At 38.0% G+C, this 21453-nt stretch overlaps 1 protein-coding gene across 9 annotated transcripts in view; it reads right to left on the minus strand.

The window, feature by feature from the left end:
* PATJ (PATJ crumbs cell polarity complex component) overlaps nt 1–21453 on the minus strand; it is a 162758-nt gene that overhangs the window by 120019 nt on the left and 21286 nt on the right. For all 9 annotated transcript variants that reach the window (XM_087734682.1, XM_087734680.1, XM_087734676.1 and 6 more), the window contains 9 exons: nt 20232–20334; nt 18334–18422; nt 16943–17081; nt 16504–16638; nt 9892–9968; nt 7360–7416; nt 5861–5995; nt 2296–2460; nt 471–599 (listed from right to left, as the gene is read on the minus strand). In XM_087734682.1, coding sequence (XP_087590808.1) covers nt 471–599; nt 2296–2460; nt 5861–5995; nt 7360–7416; nt 9892–9968; nt 16504–16638; nt 16943–17081; nt 18334–18422; nt 20232–20334 — 1029 coding nt within the window. The remainder of the gene's footprint in view (nt 1–470; nt 600–2295; nt 2461–5860; nt 5996–7359; nt 7417–9891; nt 9969–16503; nt 16639–16942; nt 17082–18333; nt 18423–20231; nt 20335–21453) is intronic.

Here is a 21453-nt window from a genome sequence, read left to right on the forward strand (position 1 = left end):
ATCGCAGACCAGCACAGGTCTATACTCCATATATAAATGAAAGGTGATTTGGGGCAGTGAGGGGAGAAAAAGCAAAAGACTCATTAAATTTGGTACATAGGAAATTATGCTGCAATACCTAAGAAAGTTTGCTTGCCACTCTCATAGTTGAAAAGCCATTTCAAGTTAAAACAAAATAAAACAAAAACCAACCTTCCCCCAACATTTAGCCATTAAACTCAGAGTTATGAGGTGGAGTTTGATTAAAGATTTTGCACTTTATCACGTCCGATAATCAGCCTGGTTTAGAACAAGCGCTGCGCTATACTTTACAGAGTTGGCCTCAAAATAAATTACTTTTCCCTACACAGTTTCTAGGCACAAGTGCCAAGTCGATTACCCACTAATCAACATCACAGAACATTTTAAGGCACCATACAAGACAAAGGATCAAAGGAATTTTTAGTATTTAGTTATACAGAAAAGTATACCTGATAGTCCAAAATGCTGAATCCTAAACCATTTCTGTCTTTCTCCAGTTCAATAACCTTCACATCAGGAGACCATAATGCTAATTCTCCTTCTTCCTCCTCAGCATTAATGTCTTCCTCGGGTTTCACCTGAAAAATAAAAGCTCTAGTTCAAATACTATTCTCTCAGTTCTTTACAAACACTATTCCTTCAATATTTTGATTATTAATGGCTCATACATGCCCTAAAATATGACCTTTTATGGAATTACAACGTCATTGAACATTATGCATCCAGTTTTCTCCAGCTTGCTGCCTTGGATACTCCCCTGGGACTATGCCTACGTATTTTGAGCATTGGAGCCAAGCCTGGCATATAAATACCCATGCATTAGTCAGATTCGTTGTTATAATATTACTAACCTGTTACATGTTGATGAACTTCAGCTGTCCCATTAGATGCATAAAGGAAAAATAAAGATCTTTGCATAAAAGATTTAACCACAGACAGCTAATAGAAAGACCAGACAATCAGGCACATCTGATACTTGTGGCATTAAATGTGCAAACAAAAAATTCTTATATTGTAACTATACAAATAGTATCTAATTTGAAAAAGCAGTTTCTTTCACAATTTTTGTGCTAAGGTATAAAAGAAACAGGTATAGTTACCCAATTTTGTTGGGTAAGGACAGCTTCATAAATACATCTTCCAAAAAAGGCATCTCTTGTTGTCTAACTCAAAATGCATGTGTTAACATTACTGCTATTTTATCAATACAATCTTTATAAAATATCAGTGTATGATGTCCCAAGAAAAATATTAAAATCTTGTACCATTAACTTCACACTGATTTAACTTTATTTCTTTGAACAAATATGCCTATTACACAGAGCACTGCCATGAGGCAAAAGGAAGAAATTTTTCTTTCACACACTCTTTCTTGATACTTTCAACAAAAGAAAGCAGAAATATTGTGAGATTGCTCTAAGGAGAAGGCAAACTCTGTTCACTCAATATCACCTTATGGCAAAGATGTGCAACTGACAGGATGCACATGGAAAATGTTCAGTAAAATGCAACATCAAAAACCACAGTGGAACAAGTTCTACTGCAACAGAAAGGGCCTTTTACAAAAAGCATAATACTGTACACCTTATTCTTCCATGAAACATCCATATTTCTTGTTTAACTCTCCACCTTAGAGGAAATTAGAGCAGAAAAATATCAGAAAAGATGAGAAATCAAGGTGAAAATACTTTTTATAAATAGGAACAACCATTACAAGTGTCAAGCTTTAGTTTGAGACTTTAAAGCTTCTGCAATGGAAAGAAACATTAAGTTTCATTTTTTTCCAGTTCTATAAAAACCTACTCAGAACATGGAAGTAATCAGCTAATAGTGGCAAGGATGGGATTTAGTATAATTCAGAGCTCTCACTCACCTATTAAATGTATGAATGATGAATGGGATGTACATAGTTAGCATGCTAGCTCGGTGATTTACCTACCTTGTATTTATAGTACAATGAAGTTTCTCATGACCGACCTGTATAAACTGTAGTAAAAGTACCAGTGTTGCAAACATGAACTATCTTTCACTGAAACACCAGCTGTCCTTTATGAGCCCAAAGTGAATGGCAAAGGCAGCTTTATATGACAATTTAATACAAAACTGCCATGTATAACTACACATTTTAGGAAATGATATTTAAGACTGAAAAATGGTCTGGATCAAAAAACAAAAACACTATCTTTAGAAAGCTAAATCACTTTCTCAGAAATATATGCACTTTTTCAAAAAGTTACTGTCCTTTTACACAACTGAATGACATGAGAAGTCTACCTTTTGTTCTGGAGGGGAAACTCCCACGGTGGGTTCATCCACAAGAGACTCACTGCCATCATCGAAAAGTCGCCGACAGCAAACCAGCGTAAATGGGGGTGGTACTTCTTTTAGAAAAGTGATTGCCTCACGGCGTGATTTTCCGTATAGTTGAACTCCATTTACCTACACAGAAGGGGAAACACACATCCACACTAAGATAATTAAAAGGATATCAACCAGATTCTTTTATTAATTTTTTTGTGTACATGTCTTTCCCCAGCTGAATGTGAAAGTCTAATTTCACCTAGGGATTCTGGCAAAGCTTGCATAGTTTTATTAATGTACGCTTCTAAAGTATACATGCATTATTGTAAGACTTAAGCTTCATCTGCAAGTTCTTGTGACTACTGACTGCTACATCGTATCTCTGCTCTCTTCAGCTTCCTCTATCTGTTTTCTGCTCACTACTTTTCCTAGGCTAAATCTTTCTAGCATCCTTTCATTCTCACCTGTTTCTTTGTTGGGAAATTTTTTTTAGCATTAGGCTTATGTGTTTGAATTTAAAAAGATAAAAAATTGATTTTCCAAAATATTTTAAGAAAACACAGATTTTTGAGCTCTAATAAAAAACTTGAAGTCAGAACTAGCACAACCTTGTGAGTTGTTTAAAATGAACAAAATGGTTTAAACTAAAATAGATCCTACAGAAAACATGCAAGAATGTTTATATAGTAAAAAAGAAACCAATTACAGTAAGCAATTAATCAGAAAACCCTGCCAAGGGTCAAAGCTTACCATCCTATAAGCTTAAGGTCCTGAGTGACAACAGAAGACCATAAGGCCATTGTTAAGGGATGTTTTAAACCACAGACTTAAAAGAAGGCATAGATAGATAGATAGACAGACAGATAGATAATAATGCTACTTTAAAAATGGGATACTGCAGTTGTACTTCCTCAGGAAAATAAAAACTACAGTGATTCATCCTCTTTTATGTATTTTATAACCTGCAATATCATGAGGGTACATCTATTTGCACCATAGCAGTACCCTTAAATATGAGGAAAGCAGAATGTCAGTAGGTGTCATAGATGTGAACATCATCTATGTTGACAAGCAGTGCAGCCCCAAAAGAGCAAGGGTTTAACCCGATTAGCACTATGGACTCAATCCCAACACCTCTTGTGTTTCAGGGATTTCTTTCAGGCTACCTCAAGTCTGCTTTCATGACCAAATGTCCAAAGTCATGGCAGTGCAACCACTGATTTAGGAATCCAGTGTGCATCATCCAAGTCCACTCCACAACATGAACCAAAGCACAGTAAGTGGGGATAACTGAAGATTCTCTTCAATACTTCACTCCATACCCAAGCTGCAATGCTAATGTAGATGAACCCACGTTTGATCCTAGAAAATATAGCACATAAATATACGACATACCAGTACACACCTCTGTACGTGTGTACTTGAGGTAGAGCCTCTCCATATACTTTCCGGATCTCGTTGTTCTTTAGAGGGACTCAATCTTGTGCAAGACTACACAGCAATCTCACTTTAGCCACCATTTTCTTCCTGATCACCTCTATTTTTTCCCCACTTTTTCCTTTATGCTTTTTACAGTGTAAATATAGCTTATACTGCTGGGAAACAGAGAGTTCCTCTCACACTATAACCCAGCCAAGGAGAAAAATTCAGAGTGGTGTAACTGGCCTCCAATGTGGTAAGACAAACTGCTATGGGTTTTTTCTGTAAGAATTACAGCAACTGCTGAGCTATCAGGCTAATCCATTAGTTAATTATTTAAGCAGAAGTATCTACGCGTAAGGATTTTTTAATGCATTGAGAGCGGCAGTGTGGTGGAAAGTTACCAGCACTTCTCAGTGTACTGTGATTGATGGAGAAGAGCTGCCGCGCACTCCCAAGCAGACTTGGGGACTCCCATTTCTCCTCTTGCAGCTGCCAGAAATCAGCCTCTAAACATGCAAGGTGCCCAACACCCCATTCATTCCCCACACCACTCTAGTTAGTTGTGCCATCAAATAGGAAAGAGTGAATTTTTTTAACAAAACTAGAAGGACACAAGGAAGCAATTTACTCCTAAAAAGGAACACAATGAAATTAGCTAAAATTAGGAGGGGGGGAGGGGAAATACCATGCTTTCTATCGTAATTCAAACACATCATTAAAAATAATCAACATTCAACCTCACTATATATTAAAAAACATTCCTTGCTGATCACATTTTAATCCCAACTGTATCAGGCCCAGGTAGAGCTGCTTGTTTGGGGAATGGGGCTGTCACTTTTTCCATTGCAAACCCCTACTTAAGGGGATTTATAACTTGGCTGCAAAAACATACTCTGGGCTAAACCTGGCATATATAGCTTTAGCCCTGAAGCGCATTTTTATTTTGCTGGGTTTTTTTTTCCAGCTACAGAGTAGAAAAAAATTCATGCTCACTAGGTCTGGACATATCTGTGAACTTAATTGTAAGTACACACTAATAAGTAAAACTGTTAAATATATACAATTAAAGTTTCCTAAGTTACTCTACAGCACTGAATTATTGCTTTTTATATACAATATTTTGTTTAGTGGCCAAGAAATTTAAACAACACTTACAGCATTCCATTAATCCCTTCCTTTAGGAATCAAGATTTCCTCCATTAAGCAATAACTGAAGAAAATGTTTTAGGTCTTAGTGATATCAGTATGAGTTTTTGATGTTAAAGAGTGAACAACAAGTAAAAGCAAGAGAGCTGTACACCTAACAAATTAATCTTTCAGAAGGCCTAATTTTGTTCCCATTGATGTCAATTAAATGTTCTCTGCATCCACTAAAAAAAGGTTCAAATTCAAAATATTCCACAAAGAGCAGGTATTCAATAGGAAATTAATGTCTTTTCACTTGCAGGCTGAGATACTGGTAGATATACATACATACACCCCCCCCACCCCCACCCCAGGTATTATTTCAGTACTATCAAATAAATACTTTTCCTGAGCAAATAGGTCTGGTCTGATTCCGCTAACTTCAAAGCTGCCCCAATACCTCTTTATAAATATTTAAACAAACTGATGTACTAGCTCATACACACAAATATCTTTCAACACTCAACAAGCAAGTTATAATGCGTAACAGGAACTACTATTCCTGAGACTGTTGTAAATTTTTTAGGAGTGACAAATATTAAGAAAGATTATCCACCACAAAAGCTAATGCTGAATTGCTCAAAAGACTGAGCTAAAGGACTACAGATACAAATACATTCAACACAAATATTATCTCTGCCCTTATAACTCTTGATACTCATGTTAAAACATTTCAGAAAAAAAAACCATGAAGTCATTAAGAGGTCACAAGAATTTGACATTTTGTCCATGAAGCAGGAATGAAACAGTGAAGAAAATGAATGTGACTTCCAAAGCACTACTCTAACTGCTTCCACAACCAACCCTTGAATACTACTATTGCACACACAGCAGCCAAACTAGAATTTAATACAAGCATTTTTAAGAATGCTAAGCAAACATGAAATATATCAGTTCTATTTTGGGGGGGGTTGGTTTTTTTTTTTTTTACCTCCAGAAGTTCATCCTCCAGTTGCAGAAGACCAAGTGTTGCAGCTGGACCATCTGAAGCAATTGATGATATATAATGATGTCCATCAAATGTGTCAAGCTCAACTCCTAATCTCAATGTATGGATGGGTAATAGCTGCCAAAAGGAAAGTATGGCTGAGAAAGTATGTGTCTTTATCTACCACAATATAAACACATTTAGGATTCAATAGCTCACCAAATTAAACTAAGCACATGGTAAGATGATTAAGTCTTCATACTGACACCATCTGTGTTACAGCACAAGTGTCCATAATGTCTCTACATGAACTGTTTGCACAAATAAAAACAACCAATCTGCCCTTTGGGAGAAAAGGAAATTTGAACTGTATTCTTAAATAAGGTTACCACATTGGAAAATATGCAAAGAAGAGTACCATCTAAAACCTATCCTACCCAAAACTGAAAGAAATTCCATAATCACCGTAAAAACTCATCACAAGATCAGCTGTCTTACTCCTTTAGGAGCTACACTACTTTGACGTAGGAAAAATATCCATGAAGTGTCCTCTGCAAACAGCTAATAATACTGGCATCCTTGTTTCTGCAAGGTGAAATCACAGATTTTGTGTTAGCCTTTTCCCAGTCAGCCTCCTTAATTTAGAATTTTTTTCTAGGGAGCCTCCAACCATTAGCGTCTTAGGTCTACTAATATTAGGAAGACTACTGTAGAACTGATACGCTATCCAGACAAGACAGGAGAAATCATGGCAACCTGGGGAGAAGAGATGATAAGCAGTACCTGCTCCTTTGGTTTGGCCATTTTATGGCTTTTTATTATGCAAGTTGAAACACTGACTGTCCTTCTGGTTCCCAATTAATTCTGGATATTCAAGTAAAAGGAGCAATCCATTGATCCTCAGCATTCCCTCACATCCATGTCTGATTATGAGTTTATGGTCTTTCTTCACTGAGACATCCCCACAAGTATATAAGTACATCACCTCCACAAACCCGTTTTGCACAATATTAACATACATATCTTGAAAATCTCTCGAAAGTCTCGGAAGATTGAAATTAATTTCAGCTCTGACCATTTTGATTAAATGGACCTCCCTCTCCCTGAGCCAGGATCACTATGGCAAACTCCTCTGCAGGATGACGACATTGTTCAGAAGAGTTTCAACCTCTGCTCCTTTCTGTAGTGGCTTTAAACAACTGAATTTCAATGCAATTAAGTACCCCAAAATTTGAGGCTTATATGCATGGTTTGGGTGTTGTTTTTTTTTTTTCTCTGGGTGGGGTGGTGGTGGTGTTAAAAGGTTCATTTGCCCATGCTACGAAAAGGTATTGGACTAGTCCAGAAGCTAAGCAGAATACTGGCAACCTTTTTTTGGAAAAGTAAGATAGAGCCACAAAGCCACTAAATTTCCGAAACACATAAATCTGGAATTGCGTCATGCCCTCCTTGGATTACTCTGCCAACATATACCATGAAGGAAACCATTGTGTAAGTCATACCTTTGAGTACTTCTGGAGCTCCGAATCGTCTGTAATGGGCATATCCACATTCACAACCTAAAAATTGTACATTATAACATTTTTCAATAGCAAGACAATAAAGACTTTACCCGAATGATGAATTCCAGCAAAAAACTGATGAGCAAAATAAACTGTATTTAAACAAAGTCACATTGATGCAAAATAATTTTAAACAACTATTAGAAAAATCATCCAGGCACAGAACATCTACAACTAAGAATGTGGTGATTACGTACTATTAGCAGACTCCAATATTATCCTATTCCTGAGTGCCAATTTTAATCAAGTTCAGTAATCCCGTATAAGCACAAAATGACATTATGTTTGACACAAACACCCAAACTGACTTACCAATCAGAATTTGAAAAGTACGATAGCTTAAGTTATTACTTCAGGCTATAGCAGAGCCATCTAACATCTAGACTAAACCACCATCTTCTGCAACATGTTTCTAATATGGCTTGAAATACCTGAGTTTAATTATCAAATTTGAATGCAAAGTGGATTATTTAAAACAGTGACAAGAAATCCCTTCAGTATATCTTCATATTTTTATATTAATAATTATGTTCACCACCAGTTTTCTCGTAATGTTCTTCCTTAACATAATTTATTTATCTGTAACTGTAGAAGGTTATTTACTCCAATTTTAAATGTAATAAGATGACATCTGTGGTGATCTATGGCCCAGGGTTGGCGTTTGGGACAATAAAGTTGAATATGTTTGGAAGGATTGCTATACTTGTTCAATTTGGAAAATATAGCCTTGCAAAAAATCAGGTAACTTCAGGCTCCTTTGGAAATTTCTAGTTAAACAAAGTATCTATGAAACAATACTAAGCCTCAGGTTTTCCTTTTGACTTAATTTTAAATCGGGCTTCCAGCATCTTGTTTTCCAGTACCTAGGGTATTTTTCCCCGACAGACAGAATCCATTTCATGTCCATTCAGTTGTAACTAAATGAATCTATGACTGATAACTCCTCAGCTTGACTGCTTACACTTAGGTACCTGGCAACAAATACTACATAGTCATACACCCTCACAGACTTCCAGGGTGTCTTTCTGTTTCAGGAGGATATCAGCTCCTTCCATTGGTACCACAAAGGATCAGCAACACAGAAGCCATGAGTGACACCAAACCATATCTTCAAACAGCTATTTCCTCTGAAGATAAATACTTCTGAGAGAATACTCAAACCTGTAGGCACCTTCAGGGTGACTTTCTGGGAGCTGAGTGTAGGAGTGAGGATAGTGTGAAACAGGGACTGCGCTATCAGGCTGAAATCGAACTAACCATTGTTACTGAACGCAGCCAAGCAAGACTAGAGGTAGTTACACGTGACAAGAACTAGAAGAACTGATAAATTACTTTCAAAATGGGATGCCACAACAGTTTCCTTCTATTATTTAAAAGGACCAATCATTAACATTTTCACTCCTGACGTTTTACTGGCGGCAGCTGAAGAAGAATTAGAAATTAATGGTTTCACAAACTAAGCAGGTTTTCGTCCTCTGTGGGAAGTGTGATAGTGCTAAGGGAAGTAATATTAGACTCTTGAAATGTAAGGATGGGAATACCAAGCAACTGAAGTGGGCAGCCACACAGATTTATTGCATCATGTACATAATCTTACACGAACTTCAGATCTTAAAGGAGTGCTAATGGAAAGAAGAGAAGTGAGTTTCTCAAGGCAATTCTTAAAGCTACTTTAAATCTTCCAGCGAGTGACTGGAACGATGGCTACTCCAAGTAGTAAAAATAAGTGTCTCTAAATCAACTGGACTAGCATTGCAAAGACAAACAGGGCATTTTCTTGGTGGTGGTGAGAATTTTTTAAGTCTTCGGAAAGAACACTGGCTGGAGTCTTTTATCTGTACTCACTGGCTAACACAGCACTGAAAAGCAGCAGTGAATTACAATTTCAGTCAACTCCTTATGACGATTCATCAAAACAACCTTTTGCTTGGCAATTATTTAATATGAAGTGAAGAAATATCTAATAGACACTGGCACCACAAAGTTACACTACTGTGAATTACTTCCTATTTTCCCAGCACATTTGAAAATCATTCTTTCATTCTTCTAATAAAATTTTAAGATTCTTCGTGAAACACAGTACCTCTCTCCTGAGCCTTTTTTTCCCAGTGCACAATAAAACAAATAGATCATAAATGAAATCATAAAAAGGCCACATATTTTAAGTGGCTGCTATGATGCAGATTTAAAAGGACAGTCGATTTTCTTAAATCACTGTTCCTGTCTAGTATCTGTATAACAATAGTATCTATATAAACAGAATTAAAAAAAACAAACAAAAAAACCCCCAAACCAACAACTCATTATAACACTCCTATATTTCAGCCTTGATATTATGGGAAACAAAATTTGATGTTAGTGATCTGTTCCAAACACTAAACTGTTCTATAAACAGCTTGTAATGCTAAGCTCACAGATCTGTAATTTAAAGAAATAACATAGATGAATGTAGTTTCTTGAAAGATAACATACCATAACTTCATATTCAGGTCCCAGCAGGTTTTCCCACTTGGATTTCAGCTCATGTGCTGGAGGGAGCGGGACTCTTCCTAAATATGAAAGTGAATATTAAATTTACAAGCATATTGTACATTCAGAAGTACAATTACTTCTAAATACTTCAATAAAAATTCAGTGTAAATAAAAGATTAGAGGGAATAATCCCAAAAAGGAAAGTGCATTAAGCTGAGTCTATCAAACAGTGCAAATCAAAAATGTCTTTCCTAGGAAAACAACGTAAAATGTCAGCTACTGCTAACATGTGATTTATTCAACTGAGAAGCAGAAGAGGTGATGCTTGCATTGATGAGATGCGAGTTCTGTACCATATAGTACTGTAAATAAATCATTCTTTCAGGCTGCAAAACAAATTTCACACGACTTCATAATTTGTTGCTATAAAAATGCTTGCCACTCCAGGGAAGCATTATCTCCCACCAAAACGAACCCCCTTAAAAAGTAAAACACCTGACAAGATATTGCTGTTATCGAGGGGCTGCGTCAGCACAATACAGTCACAGACTTTATTTATACATTTGGCAGGTATAAAGGCTTGTCTAGTTTAATTAGGCCAGTAAGTAACATGAGCTTTAATATAAGCTCCAGTTCTAAACCAGTCTTCCGTGGGAACTTGGCTATCTTGACATTTATATCTTTTCAGCTTTCTTACTTATGCAACCAAGGCAGTATTACATTCATGTAAGACAATTTGACAGAGCTAGACAGCATAAAATGACTGGCTGCCCTGCATTTGACCTCATCCAGAAGCTCAGCGCACATATAAAGTTCCAAGCCGAAGCAATGTTTAACTGGTAAGAATCAAGCTCTAAAGCAAATTCCATCTAGCAGCTACAGCAGCAGCAACTGGGGTCTGAATTACCGAAAACTGTTTTTTTCCCTCTGAACAACTGTAATAGTTTGTCAGATGTCTAGACAAGGCACAGACCACTTAGTATTGCTGATGTGTCATACTGAAATTTAGAATGTAAATCACAACCTCTTATTTTGCACACAACCTAGCAAGTGAAATACCTCAAGGGAGGAATTTTGAAGACACCAAGAGAAGCTCAGAGCCTACCTACTAGCAAAAGCCAACACAAATGGGATGTCAAGCTGCCTTTGCTTTCAACACCTTTGTAGACTGCAAAGATAAAACATGAGCTTTGCAATACAATCCTCATTACATCATTTTATAACTTTGAAGTTTTCCACTCATTAAAAACAAAGATTTACGTTAACTTACACAACAACATAACCCATCACTGTATCTCTTCCACTCTACTTTCTGTCATGCCAGATAGGCAAACTCTGTATGATCTGCACGGAGAAACCACACTCCTCAGTGCCTAACAACTGAGACTTCACTTGGAAATATACAGAGCATCTTTAACCTGTAGGCTCAAGGAGATACAGATATTCAAGGATTCCAGCAATGCAGATAACTATTTTCTGTCACCAAAAAGAAACCCCACCAAGAATAAAAACTTGGGTTTGTAAATACAGACCACAGTTCTCTCTGAAATAAATTATCTCCTCAAAAAAATGGAACACATATTGTCCCAAAATTCTCAGCTGTGAGTTCAGGGTTTTTCCTCCATTTAAATTTAATTGAAGTTTCTAAGGAGAAGTCTTCTTCGTGAGCCTTGTTATCAAGCACAGGCTGATCACTATCTTTTCTTCCCAACTGCAGCAAAAACAGAACACAGTGCATTTTTCTACTCTTTCTATTTGCAGAAATACACAGGGACAGAAATTCTTTAGTCTTTTTTTCTGCTATTACAAAGTTATAGCGTGAACACACAGGATCTAAGCACCTGCAATCCCCTGTGCAGTCAAATATAGATTTTAAGGTTCACCAGGAGCAATGAACCTTAGGGTCAAGCTCAAAGTTCAGTTCAGTAACTGTAAGCTGTGTTCAGTTGGCTGAATACAGATTTTTTTTGTCACTTCCAAAACACATTACCAAAATCTATGAGTTGTTCAGAGCAGGTGCTGATGCACGTCTCCATTTGAAGTTTCCCGTTTTCTTTCAAGCACACTTTGAAGTCTTTGCCTGTAACTTCCTCAGAACCATGGAAATGTTGGCTGGAGGGATTTGGATTAAATATATTCAATTCCAATGGTATCACCCAATTCACTTAAAATGCTCCTTTTCCCCCCAAACAGCTTTTTCCACATGGCAGCTAATAGGAAGTTTCTTTCTAGTGTCTCATCCAGCTGGATTTCTCGTGACCCGAGACATGTACCACGTCTTCTAGAATGTGCAAGGCCTCAGAAATGAAAATGCTTTGCAGGAACAGTTTTCATTTAGCAACAACTTTCAACATACTTAGTCTGTCCTTCTGCCTGTACTTCCATACAGTTTTTCATTTCTAATTAGCAAGCGTCAAGAATAAATCACAAGTGTATTGTAAAAATCATCTTTCCTGGTCAAAACTGCTGGCATCTTCAAAATCGGGATCTTTTCTTCTTGCAATTTCCTCCTGGTTTCACAAGCTTACTATACAAGGATGTGTAGTGTGCTCTAGTGCACTTCATTAATGCACCACCTTTATCTGCCCTACTGTTGGATATTTTTCCTCAGCCGTCTTTAAGTGCCTGACTAGCATCATCATATCTTTGGGTTTTGAGTACTGCTGCAAGGCAAAAGAAAGCAGTTCTGCCCAGTCTGCAGTCTTGCAGATGCAGCTGTTAAGTTAATTGCCTCTAGTCTGCTAGCAGAAAGTTTCAGGCCTCGTGCACATTGTATCCTAAACCATGTTGCCTCTGTAACAGAACTGCTTAAGCATGGGTTTGCCTGGCCAGAATTACTATTTAATACCTCTCCAGGAAACACAATTTAATAAGAATTTCACACAACTGAGCTTAAAGGGAAGTAATACATATTTTATAAAACATACCTTTTACATTAAACTTCTAAAAGCATTTCCAGAGTTTAGTCAGAGCCTTAAATTAGCAGTATTTACTTTAGCACCATTATAATGAAGTGCCCATCACCATGTCCAAAATAAGCACCTATCTTTGGAATTTAAACTTGGCCATTAAATTCTATTCCAAGGTGAAATCTTATACATCGTATTTCAGCATGAGTAAACTTTGCAACTAAGTGTTTCAACTTTTTAACAGAGATACACACACACACATTTTATAAAGGCATGAAGCTTTTGCAGAACCTTGTAACTTAAAGTAGCTTTGTCACTATGAAAAACTCTAGTTTAATCAAGCAATGATACTTGCTTACCATTGCATTGAATGCTCCTGATTCATTGCTCAGTTTCAAAGCCATGCCCATTGCATTATCCTGCAGGCCCAAGGAGGACCAGCACTGCTAGATGGTATCAAGGGCAGTATCCAACTGCAAACGAACAATACCTTCAGTGTTTAAATTTTGGTATCCCAAGACACACTGCGCATAAAAACACATTATCCTGTATTCCCCAGGGTAAGGGAAGCTTGGATACATAGGAGAACAGAAAAATCTCATACTACACTTGCTACATGATGCACAGGGGTGCATACACCACACTGGCCCTGCAAGGAATCAGCAGTTCAACCAGCAGCTATGGATTCCAGGCAATGAAGTCCTTGCCAGATCCAGGTGCATCTGCACCATATTCCGCAGAGCTCCAAGGAAGGGGATTACAAGATTTGCACAATCCTAGAATTGAAGGGGAGCCGCCGATATACATGCAACTTGGTTACAAACTCCTTTTGAAACTAAAGGCTTTGAAGTATTTATGGAGGGTCAGTGGATCCACATCAAAGCAGTTTGGGTCTGCTATGAAAAGGGCTCAAAAATACAGTTTGATCCAAGCTGACTATCAGCAGAACAGGTATCACTAAGGCACATCTAAGATAACACACCTTGAGATTAACAGAGTTTGTTAAGTTTAAGCCAGGTAAAAGCAATTTTAGTTCCCACCCTAAACTGATCCTGGCATTGATATACCATATTTGCAAAGCACTAGATATTAGGGTAACAAATTCCTCAGAAAGTTCTCTTCGCATCAGGGCAGACATCTGCAGCCTGTGACACAAGATAACCCAATCACGAGTAGTCAGGAACTGACTACAGAGATATTGTTCGCTTCAGTAAAAAAAAAAAAAAAATACTTTATGCATAGAAAGTTCCACAGTAAAAAAGGACTGGGTAAGTGACACAGGACAGCATGTGTTGCTCTTTTCTAGCCTCTGTCATAGTGAGTGTAAGTCCTTCTGGCTCTTCTGCCCCTAAATACATCCGACTGCTAAGTCCTTAAGTTATTCATCCATCGTAACTACAAATCAATATATGCTTTTCCATTCATACAGATAAAACAATGCTTTGATAAACTCACATCTCAGCTACTCAACCACCTCTGTTTTGGCTTCCTATTTCTGGGAACATGCAAAAGTCACAACAAAGGATGTCTGGTTACAAGGCTTGGACAGAAAAGTAAAACAGAATGGAACATAGGAACTGCTACATTTCTCTCATTTCCAGGTTGTCTTTAATACTGACAGATCTTCCACAATCATAGCAAAATTGTTATTCATTGGCAGCCATAATTTAGAATCCTCTATTACATCTACATAACTTAGAAACTACAAGGCATAAGGATAATTTATGCTGACTTTAACACAAGCTGTAGAAATTCACCCAGAAGTTCCTGTAGAAGAGCCCAGAAATCTGTAGGGGAATTGAAGCATGCCTTCTGGAAAGACCTCCAACCTTGATTCAGAAGTCAGCTGAAAACCAAAGCAACCCATGCCTTTGTGATCTGCCCCTATGTCCAATTGCCTTTGCCATTAAAAACACATGCCTAATTGGAAGTCCTGTCCAGCTTCCAATTCCAGCTACCAGGTCTTTATGCCTATTACACCTTTGCCAGACCAGAGATTCTCATCTGCCTGCATAGGTGTGCAGTCAACAATTTCCAGTTGAGCTAATAAGCTCAGGACAAGCAAGCCATAAACTGCATGTCTAGAGACTGAACTCTAGTTTCCACCAGGAGCATGGGAGGAAGCAGTACGCAACAGTGTTAGTACCACAGGGTAAATGAGTTGGGCCTGGGAACCAGCAGGCAGCGGTTCATTGCCAAGTGGGGAATCTCATAGGAGGTGGACATAACTTGTGCTAGGCTTCCTGCTTCTCTCGCACTCCAGGAAATGTCAGTGACCAGAAGCACCCTAAGCAGGACAAGCAAACAGGAGCAAGGCAAGGCAGTTACATGGCAGGTGGCACACAGGTGAGAGAGATGTTCATGGAAATGGCATCTGTATCATTTGTGTGGAAAATGACCTACAAATGGACACATGTGACAAGACATGATCCCCTGCCCCTGCTGCTGCAGCCACCTCTGGTCCTTCCGCAAGCCCTACTCAGTCAGAACTCCTGAGGGAGGATGCTGCAGCTCAGGTCACATGTTGTAGGAGGCCAAGTTGCGCAGCTTGGAAGGTGAGTTCTGATGAAGTTACTGCAGTGCCAAAAGAGGAAATTGCAAAAAATGCGCATCAGAGATGATGTACAGGAAACCAACAGAATATTTTGAAAAGCCTCTGCAGACACAGGAGCCTAAGACCTGTGAGGGCAAGAAGTTACATATGACTGAGGTAACACTGGATCAGGAAGTAAACATGAACTCCTAAGAGTTCCATCTCCTGATGCTGTTCACCTAGCAATCTGGTTTACGGCCCTGGCAGCAGAGAAGGATGAACAAATCTCTGTCAGGAGAAGACTGCAGGCAGGACGCCTCAGGTCATCAGAGCAGGACCAGAGCTAGAAAGAGGAATCAGTGAGCTGGAGGTATTCAGCTCTATGGAGCTTATGAGATTCATTACAGAGCACTGAAAGGGCTGCACCTCCGCTGTCTATAATCTACAAAAAAACAAAACAAAACAAAACATGGTAATCAAAGGGGGATCACTAATGACTGGAAAAGGGCAAACTTTATGCAGGGAAGAAGATCCAGAGAATTCTAGGCCAATCAGTCTCACCTTCGGCCCTGAAGAGATCATGAGATATGTCCTCTTGGAATCCATTTCCAAAGACATAAATGATAAGAAGGCAAATCAGGAACAGTTAATACAGATTTGCCAGATAACTGGCCAATCTAACTGCCAAGATAGCTATGTGGATGAAGGGTGCAATACACCTCAACTTTACCGAAGCATTTGACACCATTTACATCAGCATTCTCATTTGGAAACTGAGGAAGCATGGGTTTGATGACTGCTAAATAGGCTGAAAACTAGATGGACCACTGGGATCAAAGACAGCATCAACCAATGGCTTGACACTCAGTTATGAGAGAAGGTCAACAACTACAGGGGCTAATATTACCCAGTATCTTCATCAGTGACCTCCATGATGATACAGAATGCACTCTCAGCAAACCTGTGGACAGTGCTACATTTTGGGGATAGGGTGGGGTGGAAGAGTTGATAGATCCAACAAGTAGAGCTTTACTTCAGAGGGACCTGAATAAAAAGCACTACAGAGCAAAAGCTAAAGATGGAGTAAGCCATGACAGCACATCAGTATTGAAAATGGATTAAAGACAATTCCAAAGACTCAGAAGAGACACTGCAAGATATGCTATCCACCTGTTTTATGTAGACTCTGCTCCTTTTCATTTTGAAGATTATCCTTCTGTTCTTGGTTTTCCTCATTCTTAGCATCCACACTAGTTTCAGTCCCTACAGCTCCAGGGGACACAAAGGTTGGAACAGTTCGCTGCACTGTGAAAACAGATGAAAAAAATAAATCATATGCTGCAAAATATATGAAGCAGTAACGCTGCCTCACTAACAAAAATTTTTTTTTTGCTACATAGGCGTTTTGCACTCAATTATCCTGAGTCCCTCGTTTCTGTTTCTTTCCATTCCTCCTTAAGTATCTCATTTTCTACAGTGTGCCTGTAGGAAATCTAGGATAATGTGGTACCTAGTCCTAATTGTTAAATTAGGCAACTGTAAATTGAGTGAAAAATAAAATTAGTTGCTAAAAAAGGGGGAAAAAAAAAAAGAAAGAAAAAAGGATTACCTCTATCTGAAGGTCTTTCTGAAGAAATAGTAGAAGAAGGTTTCCTTCTAAGTAAGGTAAGGCGTACAGTCTGTCCTGTGTTACGCAATGCCTCTACCACTTCTTGGTTGGTATAATCCTGTATATTAACTCCATCAACCTAAACCAAGAAAATTCTATCATATAATAGTAATCACATTACATTCTTAGGCTGTAGCATACACTGTAAGCAACATCCACATTATTTTGAGCAGAAATTATAGGGTTATTCACCCAAGACAGTAGTATTTGCAAAACAATCTCATTAAATCAGTTACATTTCACTAATTAGATAATATTTTCAAAATGCATTTTAAAAGGAAACACAACAGTAACTTCTTCTGTCTTCACGGGGCACCCACAAAACAGAATTTAATAATCCGATATAAGTATGCACTCATTTCCCCTTACAATTTTTTTTGCTTACAAAAAAACAGCTTGAGGAGTATTGTGGATGAAGCTTCCCAGCAAGAGTAGGCAACCTAGCACTCTGTTCAGTTCATTATCACCATTAGCTTTCTCGAATGGATTTCTAACATGACCCACACAAGCCTATACACATAACTGTTCTTACATAATTCTTACATTAATTCATATGTTTTAATTTACACCCAAAATACTCTGTTCACCTTACTGTTAGAACATGCATCAATAGGGGCTTCTCCTGCAAAGCTGCAGATAAAAGCACAAGGTTGTATCAATTTTTGCTCTCACAAAGGCGAAGTTGACTTTGGAAGGTCTGGCATGCACACATTTTAAAAGTAATTTAAAATCATATCTCTATAAATATTATCTCTATATTACACAAAAAGACTGTGTAATTCATTCCTGCTTATACTGTGAATGCAAAATTGGCTATTATTCAATTCACTGTTGTTCAATAGTTTTTAATTTTTCTACACATAAAGCTTGGGTTTTTAAACCTAAATTGTGACTATTAACATTTTTATTGTATCCACACTATGCTACACAGTCATTAAGGACCATAAACAGTGTGCCACATCTTGCAAAATCTTAACCATCCTCAAATCCCATTCAATTCAAATAGAAGCTAACACTGCTCATCTTTACTTCAGGCCAAAAGCCAAGATTCTCCACTCTGAAACATTTTAATCGAAATGCTTGCCTCTTTCATAGTTAACTACTATTTACTACTTCTTTGAATATAAAATAATATTTTAACCACAGCAAGCCAAAGCTCATTTCTGTTACAAATCTACCTAAACAAATACAAACCACCAAATTATTTCCGCTGCAAAGCAGAGAAAGTTTAATTAATTTTAGAAAGTCTTTACTATGTTGTTCTTTTAACACTGAGATGTGTAATGAAGTATTAGTTCTACAACAATATATAAGCAGACTATTTTACTTACAGCAACAATTTTGTCATGAACATGAATTTGGCCATTGTGGTCAGCAGCACTACCAGGTATTATATTTTTCACGAAAATCCCTGAAGGTTCTGTTGGCAGGGGGAGGGGAGCAAGAGAAACAAGTCACTATATTAACATGATTTGTTACTTTTCTTATTAAGATTTTTAATTACAGCCTTTTTCACACACTGCTTCTGTCCACAAAGTTATGATTCTGTAAACCACCAGCATTTGCACGTTACCACTCACACAGCTTGACACAGAATGACTAAGGATCTCTGATGGAAAAAACAGCACAGCCACAACCACCTGTACACTGACCTCAACATTTTTTCCTTAAAATGGCTCACAAAAGGCCACCTCCTCCATGGATTCATCCTTGTGCTTACCCAGGCTTTAAACCACAATCACTTAAATCCATGCTGCATTTGATTTCAATACAACTATCTCAGCTAAAAGTAAAGTATGTGCTTAACTACTTTGATCAGGACTTCAATCATCTCACAGCTAAAGAATTTAGTACTTTAAATCTTCATGAAAAAGGATTTTTCTTAAACAAACAAACAAACAAACAAAGAGAAACATGGAAATCAGAAAAGCTGTCCTTTGTCATATTTGACATTTGATTATTAATTCTGACTTCTAATTAGAACAAGGAAATAAAAACAAAACAGAAAAACCTGCCCAGTAAAAAACACAATCATCAGTTGAAACAGCAACCCTTCCCTTCCACAAAATCCTGCAAAATACGAGATGCTGATCTTTAATTCTAGTGAATGTTGACACTTCATCCATCCTTTTCTGAACACTAACCTTCCTCAGACGCCTGCTCAACATGGCTTGTCCATGCTCAACAAAACCCCTCTACCGGTGCTTCAAACCCACCTTTTCCCATTGCCTGACACGTGCTCCTCCCCAACCCAGTTCCCAGTGCTCACTGCACTGGCCTAGGATTCCTGACCAGCAACACAAGAGGATCTCCTGGGAATGAAGAGAGCTGGAGAGCAACCCCAGCTGCACCACATTCCTAGAATACTTTCTTGAGTCCCACGAGGAAGGGGAGGGGATAAAAAGCACTACTCCTTTGTGTAAAAGCAGATACTCAGTTGAGTCAATTTTAAAGATATTATCATTTGTGGAACCAATATTTGAAAGACGAATTAACAGCTCTAATTTAAAGCGGATTTGGGGGGGGGCGGGAAACAAACCCTGATTCCATGTCCCCATATCCTAGCACTGGTATTTTACTCTGTTCCCAGAGTTTAGGCTCTGAAACAGCCATCTGCCAAAGACAAGTACAACATCTTGTGAAGGTGGCATACACATCACGAACAGCTAAGACTCTGCATCTCCTGCCTGGCAGAGGGAAGGACTAGTTAATCTGACTGATCATTTCCACTCTGACACCTGCAATTCATTAAACAAACAAAAGTTGCATGTAGAGCTATTTTGCACATACTGAAGATGCCATTCAAAAGTTAATGCAAACTGGGGACATTCGATACTCTGTTTTTGAAATTCTTCTTAAAATGCGCTATCTGAATTGTGCTATATACCACAGGGGCAAAATACAGAACAGTGTGGACAGGAACCTGACTGTGTTAGAGTCTGTACATGCAGGAACTATCTGTTACAGTTTAATGTCTTGCACAGTAACAACATAAGCATGTAAAATTCACAGTCCAGCAGTCAAGTGGGAATTATTTTTTTAAGTCAGTTACAACTCTTTAAAATATTTTGTGGCTGAACTTCACTTTGCAGCAAGTTCTCCAAATATCTTCTTCATATATTTTTTAAGTTATACTGTTTCAAAGAAGCACTATCCATTTTCCCCATAGTAAATAAAGAGTATTTGAGAAGCCCCTGTCCTAGACTTTACTAAATCCTGTACCACTCACCTATATCACATGTGCCAGCATATCCAACAATTGTTATTCCCAGGCTTTGCCCATTCTTTTTTATAAGTTCAACATCATAGGTCTCAAAAAGGTTGGTATTATCCTATAAACAAACCACAGGACAGTAAAAAAAAAATCTCATAATTTCCCAGTACCATTACAATATTGCAGGTTAATTAAGCTCTTCAGAAGTGCACAGTGATTTTGATTTTCCTATTTTAGGAGGGATCATATTTGCAAAATAGATATACCCAAGATTTGCTGAAAATAAGGTGTCACCCAAAGTCATTAGTTGCTTTTTAAATTCTTTCCTAATACTTTCTCCACATACCTGTCAGAAGTATAATATTTATATTTTATGAAAAAGAAAGGTTTTTGTTAGACAGCTCAGGGGCCATTTCCCTTTGGATTCCACTGCCACTTGGTAACAACAAACTTCCCATTCAATCCCACAAAGACAACAGAAACCCTGAATGCCCTCAGAATTTCTTCTCTCCCTTTCATATGTTAGTCCTGATAAAGTGTCATGAATCCACTTGCCTGAGCTCTTTCTACTGGACAGTTAAGAAGCAAAAAAAACCTGGTATAAATACACAGTGTTATCACATCACACATTTCTGTCAGAAAAAGTGATGCTTATCTCTCCTTGTTATCACCTGCTAAGGAAGCGAAGGGCAGCAGGAAAGGGATCTCAAAACAGAAACAGGTTCAATGCCCTGAAATGAAAAAAACCACGTGTATACGTAGTAGGAACATCTCTACTACAGAAGCAGTTGCCTACTTAAGTGCAACCAAGGAGACTAGGTAGGTGTTTGAGCTTGTTGTTTGTTTTTATGCTAGGTCTCAAACCACAAAACCATTCCAAAAGTCAATCTTACACACATCAGCTTAACAAGTTTGATAGGATCCTATTCAGATTTGAATGGCACCAAACTGCAAAGAGCACTGGAAGCCTCAAGGTTGTCTAAGGCAATGGGAAGCAAAAGACTCATTAGTTTGCATCCAATGAAAATTATTTTTAAGACCTAACAGAGGAAGGGAAAGTATTCATTTGGAACTGCTTTATTGTTGAACTGATAAGACAACTTCTCGTTACAAACAATACTTGAAAAAGAAGCACATAACATGACCTATTCTCCGAACCCTCCACTTACTACAATTACCAAAAAAAACATAAAAGCCACTAGCCAAGATTACAATATAATCTGACCTTACACTGGAG

Source organism: Nipponia nippon, unplaced genomic scaffold (assembly GCF_047370975.1).
Source record: "Nipponia nippon isolate SJK-2023a ecotype South Korea unplaced genomic scaffold, ASM4737097v1 scaffold_5, whole genome shotgun sequence".
NCBI classification, from domain to species: domain Eukaryota; kingdom Metazoa; phylum Chordata; class Aves; order Pelecaniformes; family Threskiornithidae; genus Nipponia; species Nipponia nippon.